Genomic DNA, 9,899 nt, shown 5'->3' on the forward strand with positions numbered 1-9,899 from the left:
CATCTGCTATTAGTTATAACCATCTTTTTACCAAGCTTCAACAACAGCTCTAGCTTTCACCAATGATATCCATATAAAAATGAAGGGTTTGTATTCTCATAGGAAAATATACAGGTTGATATCCAAATCGTTTAAAAAGGTTGAGCGATATCTGATCTTGTGGACAACACAACTTGTGCTGTTTTTTGTTGTTGGTTGAAAAGCCATGCTCTTAATTAAAACAGCTTAAAAGAGGATGGAACATTGGTTCCTTGCTTCCTATTGCATCCTTTGCTAAAGAAGTTCTGATAGGGCAATGGAGTAAGTCATCATTGTCCTTAGTATTGATATAAGTGATGGTATGTTAAAGGTTGCAGTGGTTTATTTCTGGCTGTTTGTGATCTATGCCTCCCTGACAGGGGTAGCTGCAGTGGAGAGAGATCAGTTTTCAGTCCTTGGTGTGCATGACCCTCCTCAACAATGTGTAGCTTCCTCTTTACCTCAAATCACAAATTCAACAACTACCAAGAGAAATTCATGTTGGGCCCACACAATTCCACCGTCAGAATGACAAACAAATTTCAGTGGATGAGTGATAGTTCTGCTCTGAAAGAAACTCGGCTATCTGTGGAATACTAATATTGATTGAATCAGTGACTCTTCACTTCAGTATGGAATAACCTCTAATATGACAAATTTTTAATCAATTTGTACTTTTCATAACTACAAACCTAAGGTCTTTACATAGAGGAAATTCTTTTTAGCACTAGCTGGATCCAGTTAAAAACAGAACAAGGGTTGGTGACAGCAGGGTGACAGCCCATGGGGAGAGAGTAGGCAGAGTCTGACCTCTCTTCCCCTTGTTAAAAAAGTTAAGTATACCTTAGTTTAACCAGACCACTGAGCTGATTAACAGCTCTCCTAGGGCTGGCCCGAAGGATCAGACTTATTTTATGTGGCTAAGAACCAGTTGGTTACCTGGCAACAGTAGGTGTGGAATCCGAACCACATTATACTGAGAAATGAATTTCTATCACCAGAAATAAATTCCTCTAATTCTTCATTGGCTGGCTGGAGACTCGAACTCGGGCCCAGCAGAGTGCTAGCCAACAACTCTACCCACTCATCCAACGAGGAACTGTCTTCTCCCTTGTGCTGCATGACGTACCAGTTATCTTCCAGGCCAGGTAATTGAATGAGGGATGGCATGAGGTGGGCCATTTACACAAAGGCCTTAAAGGCTTTGCAGTTATGAAAAATACAAATTAAATAAAAATTTGCCATTTGTTCATATATGGTACAAACCTGGTCTTTGCGTAGGGAAGACTTCTTTTGGTGGGAGGATAAAGTAAGCTTCAGAAACGACTACTGGGTTGGCTCACCTGGGCTTACTTCTTGGTTAATTGTTAAGAGCATAGGAAGGAGTCGTATGCCTCTGATCTGTTAAATGAAAGATTACTCACCATGCCAGACATCCAAGCTTTGACACAATGGGAACACCAGTCTACATTGTGTCTAGGAAGCAAGAAAAGAACCTATAATTATCAGAGACAACAGAATTAGGTAGCTACCAATCTTGTTCTATTGTCAATCCTCTCTCCCCTTGTAAGAGAGAGGGTAGGACTAACTTCTATTTCTAGTATTTGTATTGTATATAGGAACAATCATAATAGAAAACAGAATAGTTGCTCAACCACCTGTATCTAGCCAGTTCCATACATCTACCCACTGCTTGCCAGCAGAGGAGAAGAAGAAAGGGAAAGGAAGAAGGCCAGTCGCCCCATTCACTCTCACTTTCAACCAACATCTTAAGCAAGATGCAACCTGTCGTGCTAGGGGCACTGGATGAACAACACAACTTGCTGAGTAGCCACCACCGGACCCAAGGAAAAAGTGTCCAAGGATCTATGGGCCACATCCCAAAGGTAGGAGGTGAAGGTTGTTTGACCAACCCATGTATTAGCCTTCAGTACCCTATAAACCGACAGGTTCTTTTTGAAAGCGATGGAAGGGCCAAGGCCCCTAACATCATGAGCTCTTGCATGCACTGTATTGTCATCCATAATTGACGAGGTACTGCATGCACGTCTGATTACTTCACACAGCCAAAAGGAGATGGCATTCTTGGACACTTCTTTCTTGTTCCAGCCCGTGCTAACAAAAATTCTTCAACACTCAGGCCTGAGATACAGAGTCCTTTTTAAATAGGTGTGCAGAACCCTAACAAGACATATTAGCAATTCCCCTGGATTGTTACCAACAAAGTCTGTCGGGGAGGGGATCGAGAAAGACTCAAATCTGTCATCGGGCACTGAGGGATTTTGAGTCTTGGCTACGGGCACTGAAGGATTTTGAGTCTTAGCTATGAATTCTGGGACAAATTCAAAGACTACCTGCCCCCAACCCCTCGAGTGTTTAACATTAAAAGAGGGACCATGGAATTCTACTCTCTTTGATGAGGCTAAGGCCAGCAAGAAGACAGTCTTGAGAGTCAAATTTCTGTCAGATGAACCTTGTAAGGGTTCATATGGGGCACAAGTGAGGCTGCTAAGGATGTAAAATCCCAGTTAGGAGGTTTTAGCTCTCTCAGGGGACAAGATTGCTCGAAACTCTTGAGGAGCATGGAGATTACCCATGAGGAGGCAAGGTCTACCCCTTTCAAACGTAGAACTAGCTCTAGAGCAGCTCTGTACCCCTTAATGGCTGACACAGAAAGTAAGTTCTCCCTATGGAGGAAAACTAGGAAGTCAGCTACTCGATGAATAGAAGTTCCAACTGGAGAGGAACCCTGTTGACGACACCAATCACAGTAGAAGGCCCATTTCCCTTGGTACACGGCTGAAGAAGATTTCCTGAGATAGCCAGACACCTCTGTTGCTGCTGTGTGAGAAAAGCTTCTCGCTCACACGAGATACTGGATAATAATCTCCAACTGTGTAGAGATAGGGACCCTACTGATTGGTGAAACCTCTCAATGTGTGGTTGGCAAAGGAGGTTGTGTCAGGGGGGAATCTCTCTCAGTGTCTCTGTCAGCAGAGCCAGATTGGGAAAATAATAGGTTTGTGGCCACAAGGGAGCCACCAGGGTCATTCCGAGGCTCCGAGAGATTATTACCCTGTTGATTACCTGACAGATCAGGCAAAAGGGAGGAAAGGTGTAGGCATCCAGACTGTCCCAAGGGTGTTGCAGAGCATCTTCTGCCACCTCCAAGGATCCAGAACAACCGAACAAAACACCTCCAACCTCTTCTTGTATCTGGTCGCAAATAGGTCTATCATTGACCTTCCCCACAGATGGTTGAAAAATCGTAGATGGAACAGTCTTCCTAGACTACTAGAGAGGAGACTACTCTCTTAGCATCAGAAGTATTACCTGGAAGGACTGTAATCTGGAATTTTATGAAAGGCATCCCCCACACCTTTGGTTCATTCTTGACAATTAATCGTAGCTGGGAGAGTTGCACAATGTTTGCAATGGGAACAGATTTCATTAGTAAAATGAAGCCTTCGTCTTGGGTATTGCCACTCTGTTCTATACGATGTTTGCAATGGTAACAGATTTCATAAGTAAAATGATACCCTCTTCTTGGGTATTGCCTGAAAGTCACCAAGAAAGTGACAGGAATGAGGTCCCATTCTCAGAACCACTTCTTTGTAAAAACAAATGCTTTCAGCCACTAACACATCTTCAGAGTATGCAAAGGCGCAAAAGATATGCCAAGAGCATAATTATCCTTGGGTGGTCATTTTGCAATACTTCATTGACTGGATAACAACAGTTCCAGCTATGTACGATTGTTTAGCTTCTGCAATGTTGATTCCCATTATCATTCTCTCTGGTGCTACTCGTAACGTGTATCCCTCAGACCCCTAAGGAAAAAGCTGGCCAAGTCCATAAAGTCTCTTTTCCTATTTCAAAAAGGGATCCTTCAAAGATGAGAAAGAAAGGCCAATGAAGAGTGGGAGCAAAAAAGAGAAAGCTAGTTAACTCCTGTCCCATTTGGACCTAACAGTAACCAATTTCTGCACTGAGGTTTTCCTATTCTGTGTAATCCAATTCTTGATGTTCATAAGCATGATGTTTTATAGTGGCCCTTTCAAGGGAGCTAGCTAAAACTTGAATTGCTAGAGCAACTTCTGAATGACAGAGCAGTTAATCATATTACTGATTCCAATTCAGGTCACTGAAGTTATGGTGCAGCCCTTGCAGTGGTCCACAAAGCTGGAGTTCATGCAACTCGTCTTAATTTTGGTCACTGGCAAAGCTTGGTCAAGATATTGTTACAGGCATGGCTTGGTCCTGGTTTTGGGTTGTTGCCTGGCCTTTTGGGCAGCTACAGTTTTGGATTGTGGTCTTGTGTGCCTGTATTTGTCTCAAGTCTTCTGGTCTTGATGCAGCTCTGGTCATAACATGACTGCGATCTTGTTTTGGGGCCAAGTAAACTTGCATGGGTCTGAAAACATCCCATCCAAGGGCATATAATATGTAGTCCGGGATGTGCAGTATAGTACAGTGGTTCCTGCTAGAAACACACAAGATTGTACATGTTGGTTAAAATCTTCCAAAACCTTAAAACATGCACAAAAAATATGAATTCATACAAAATTGTTAAGTCCAGTAAATTTAGATAAACTAGAAATATATTTCCATTTTTATCCTCTCTGCATACAGAGGCTAATCTGAGCCTCAATAAATCATTAAGTTATACTGCTAACACATCCTTGTAAGAAAAATAATTTTTTTTTTTGTCAACAGGTGGAAGAACAAGAAGATGTAATGTTGTGGCGGCCAAAAAGAGGATCTATTAAACTGCCTCATATTGAGCTTGATCCTCCCTCCACTCCACTGCAGCAAGTATCAGGCTGAAGAGGAAATAAAATATCTTTGTGACAAGGATTTTGATAAATTGTACCTTTACTCTCATTCTCATAGTAGATTGAAGTCTGTCTACCATATGTGGCTTTGTAATATAGCTTCTTTCTACATTGCAAAACCCTTATGATAATCACAATTAGAAAACTAGCGTTGACAACTACAAATAGGCAAGATTTGTACAAATCCATTTTTTTGTATTACATTTAGTACATTTTACCATGGGCATAAATTGTATGGACATCTCTCTATCCTATAGTAAACACTTTACATATTAATAATTTTAAATTGGGTTTTACTTCATTGCTATTTTGCTCTTTAGATTTCTTCATAATGTGTTTTTGCAAAATCAGGACGAGTGTTAGAAACACAGTATATACAGAATAACCATGAATGTGGATAATCAAAAGTTATGCCATTAAACCTCAATGAATTTTTTAAATTCCTGTTTGCCATTTTGTCATGCCTGACTGGCCTGTGATTTGTCATGGCTCACACACCTGTTTTATGAAAATTACAGCTAATCTTCAAAGGAACCTTGCAGTGAAATCAATAACAGTATCCAACTGAAATGTTTCAGGATTACCCTGTAAATACTTTGTAATGCATGAAATGCCATTAAGAGTGATGATAAACAAGACTACCTTGCCATTAAGAGTAATTTTAAACAAAAATACAGTTAAGAGTATTGTAACTATGAATATAGTAAAATTTTATATTTGTGTTCATATTTTGTATTTGTGTCTTGTCACATAAAAGCACAATATCCCTAGGAGGCAGGCATATCTATAGCCGTGTTTCAGTGACTGATTTAACCATAAAAATGGGGAGTAGCTTTTCCATTCCACCATTTCAAATATAAAGTTACAACTTAATTTTTCTGCTATTAATTTCTTTGTAATACTAATTATCATCTCTGCTTCTGTACCCTTAGCACCATTATTGTATCCATTTACAAAATCTAGCACTCACCCATATTTTTCAGCACTGTACTTTGTAAATTTCTGCCTACCACTGATACCACTATGTTAATAAAACCTAGCATATTGTTAATCTGACAATTTTTTCATTTACTTTATAAATTTCAGTATACTGTACCACTAATAACAGGATAACAAGATTGGTATTATACTATGCTTTTACTTTCGCACTCTTTTTACTCTAACCACAGACACACTGTGGTGAAATTATTAACCATGAAACAATTGTTTCATGTAAATAAAATCAGTCCCATAATTTCTTGGCAAGCAAGCTATGTTAGTATATACCTGCATAAATAATATTCCATACAATGTTAGTGTTTACTAAAAATATATTTTCGAGTAATTATACTAATCTTTTGAACTGATTTTGTCCTGTCAATTTATAATGATTAGTAGAAATCTTACTTGAAAATAGAAAATTTTACTTGCCTTTATAATTAGTAGAAATCTTACTTGAAACTAGAAAATCTTACTTGCCACAGCACTGTTCTGCAGCAAAAACAAAATGCCTGATGCCACGAATTTTGTGTACAGGACTTATTTTTTATCAAGCTCATTACATTCATGCAAATTCTTAAAAGTCATATTATGCCCTTTTGAATAATTATTTAACAGCTAAAAAAACAAAAAATATTTGCACACTGTACCAGCTTAACACTCTGAATACAGTACTGTATATTTCTAAGCTAAATTTTCATGGCAACCAGGAATGGACAGGAAGGTATCAAACAAATCTAATTTAAAACCATGTACAAGATCAAAGCTTTTATAGTACTCTGTCTATATTTGCTATCTAGCTAATCTTTTACCTAACATTCACAGTAGAAACCTTTGATATAATTTTTACCATACATTTTGGTCTGTGATCACTAGTTTTAATCTTAGTATTTGAGCACGTATCACAAAACATCATCTTTGATGTTAAAATGAATATTACTTTCAAACATTCATGAATAATTATTAAAACTTACAAAAAGGCCTCTCTGAAATCTACTATGAGAACTCCAAAGCGATGAATAGGTTTCTAAGGAAAAAATACACAGTTATTATCCTTACGTACTCTAGTTAATGCCAATCATTTATGCACATAATCAAATATGGTGGACAAAGAATTATTTGCCTCAATTTTGCAGTCTTGGTATAATCTCTTCCTAATATAAATATGCTATTAATACTGCAACAACAACCACATCCCCTTTCACTACTATACTACTACTTCTACTACTACTATCCTGTTAATGTACTGTAGAATGTAATTCTTATCTTTATGCATGATAACATTAAATGTTATTTTGAAACTACTTTTCATTTTAATATTTCACTGTACATAGCTTATGACTAAGGTTTATACATTGTACAATATGTGCACAATATTCTAAAAAATGAAATAAAATACTATTCAACGTATATGTATATACATCACATACGATAAATGTAATGTCCAGAATTTTAAAACTGAACATACATAATCCAGATATTTTCTGATCTAAGCAAACATTTCATTGAAATGCAATGATACAAAATAAATAGTAAAGTACCATTTTGGGTTACATAGCGAATTTGCAATATCTGCAAACACTGTGTTTAGATGGGATTACGTCTGGTTTACTGTAGTTATACATGTACTGAGAGCCTATTATATATAAACACAAGTATTTGAATATATGAGATTGAGATTTTTGTGGATATGAATATTTTGTAATAAAGTAATCAGCTTGTATTTGTTAGAGTACTATATACAGTATGTCATTATCTGAATATTTACATAACCTGTATATATCAAAGACAACAAACTCCTAATTCACCAGTTTGTTGCTTTTATATAGATCTATATGATGGGACTGAGTCCTGAAACAAAAAACCATTAAATGGAAACAGTCAATGCCTTGTCGAAAAGTAAAACATTCTTCAGCATTGATGCCAAAAGATACCAACTATTTTTAAGAAGTACCATGCCCTCCATTAAGACATCCTTCTATCTGTTTGTGTTATGAAGTAACATCAGCAAAATATCCATGCTTGGGAAAGAATTTTGTGAACAGCAAAAAAAGGACAGTCCTGGGACAAGATATTGCACTAAACTAGCATAAGCCTGTAACTACAAGATGAATATAACTTCACCAGCTATTAAGAGTGGTTAGAGAAAATCTGAACCAAACTATGGTTGTTATATACAAACAAACAGGAATGGAGAAACAACCATCATTATTTAAAAACAACATCATTATTTAAGATAATGCAACAACCTCAATAATTATGTTTTGTCAGTGAGGAGAACTTGTGTACCGAGTGCCCTGTCCACTCAGATGAATTTGTTAATAGGTTTGAGTGCCTTGCCCACATAAAAATTTATTTTGTTAAAACATTACCTTTAAAAAATAATGTACTCCAATGATTACCCAAGCAAATGTAGGACTGAATTGCTTAAAAGAATTATTTTCCAGCAAAAAACTAGTAGCAGTATGGTGCAACTGCTTAGTCTCAAAGAACAGGCAGTGAATCAAACTTGGCCATCACACAGACAAGTCCTTTGCAACTGAAAACACAGAAATGATACTCTAGCTCAATTGTCCTTAGCATCACTGTTGGATTATACTGTGGGTATCTTGTTACTATCCTGGAGGGACTGAACTGATTGAAGAATATTACTTTTTCAAGACCCTTGCTGTTCACCAACCCACAATATTTTTATGTAAGTTACTGTATGTTTTTGTGATCTTAATTTTCTAATTTTTATTCATACAAGAAATGTAAATGCTGAAAGTTGTTACCTTATGAATTATTTGTTGCACTGTTTATGATGCCACTTTCTTCTAAATTTGAAATACTTTGGCTTGGTTTGATGACCAACACCTTTTTTTATCTACCTAACTGCACACAACTTCATATCAAATTACTGTTTAAATAAAGAATTTGTGATTCTTAAATACTAGTTTTACTATTGGTCCTTTTGTTGTCATCTTACAACCCTCCTTTGCGCTATCATCATCATCATGGCCTCCAAAGGTATGAGACACAAAGGGCCTCCGTGAAATTCTGTAATTCATACCCTTCCTGTGCTTCGTCTTCTAGCCTCCCATTTCAAAACTTCACATCCAATATGTCGGGATATAACAACTCTCCCAATGCCCACAGGAAACTAAATGACGCTCAACACTAAATCTAACTGGTGTGGTACATAAGTTGCAATCTCCATATCCCCTTCATTATCTCGTCAAATAATGAACGTAATTTTCCCTAAAGTATCATTTCTTGCTATCCACCTATCACTCAATTTTTTAAAGCTTTGTTCTTGAATTTAAAAAATCTTTTTTGACAGTTTCATAGCCAAACCATGATCCAGGTCTGTAAAGCAATAGATCATACATTAATGTAGAATCTTACTTTAGGATGCAATTTCAGTCTATTTGAATTTCAAATCTTACTGAACCTGTTCAGTGTTTATTTGTATTTTTAGTCTTTCACTAAACTCCAACTCAAGAGACTTTACCTCAGTCCTTTCTCAACTAGTGTTATTTCGTTTGTTTATGCATACTCTGTTGTCATTAATTCTGTTATACTTTTACTTTTTATTTGCTTACCATCACTCTAGATATATGATGCATTCTATTAAGTAAACATTGGAAATCTTGCTGCGTTTACTTAATTAAATCAGCATCATCAACACATTCATTAATCCAGGCCTGTGCAACCCGCAGCCCTCAAGACTTTTCAGTGCGGCCTGACCCTTCAAAAATAAACCTCGTACAGTGAGGCCCCTGGGGCCAACTGCCAAGCTGAAAGTATACTAAACCCTAATTACTTCAATTCCTAAAATGTTGTTTCATAGAGAGAGAGACAGAGAGATGAAAAGGTTGCACACCCCTGCTTTAACCGGTCAGTGCTAGTCCTAGGCCCAGATAAATAGGGATGGCTATAAAACATCTGCCAAAACCTATTATGAAATGAGCCACGAGATAAAATCAGCCTGGCTCAATAAAAAATACTGACATACTAGGAGTTAAGCTTAGAAGAAGCAATATACACTTGAGAACACAATATAATAATCAATACGGACTTCCCGAG

General features: G+C 37.2%; 1 protein-coding gene across 4 annotated transcripts in view; it reads left to right on the forward strand.

Annotated features, from left to right (window-relative positions):
• The window catches only part of LOC136828058 (bromodomain-containing protein 4B-like), a 244,872-nt gene extending 236,111 nt beyond the window's left edge, over window positions 1–8,761 (forward strand). For all 4 annotated transcript variants that reach the window (XM_067085758.1, XM_067085760.1, XM_067085759.1 and 1 more), the window contains one exon: window positions 4,735–8,761. In XM_067085758.1, coding sequence (XP_066941859.1) covers window positions 4,735–4,845 — 111 coding nt within the window. In that variant the 3' untranslated portion in view covers window positions 4,846–8,761. The remainder of the gene's footprint in view (window positions 1–4,734) is intronic.
• Window positions 8,762–9,899: the final 1,138 nt, after the last annotated feature.

This window comes from Macrobrachium rosenbergii, chromosome 42 (assembly GCF_040412425.1).
Source record: "Macrobrachium rosenbergii isolate ZJJX-2024 chromosome 42, ASM4041242v1, whole genome shotgun sequence".
Lineage (NCBI taxonomy): Eukaryota > Metazoa > Arthropoda > Malacostraca > Decapoda > Palaemonidae > Macrobrachium > Macrobrachium rosenbergii.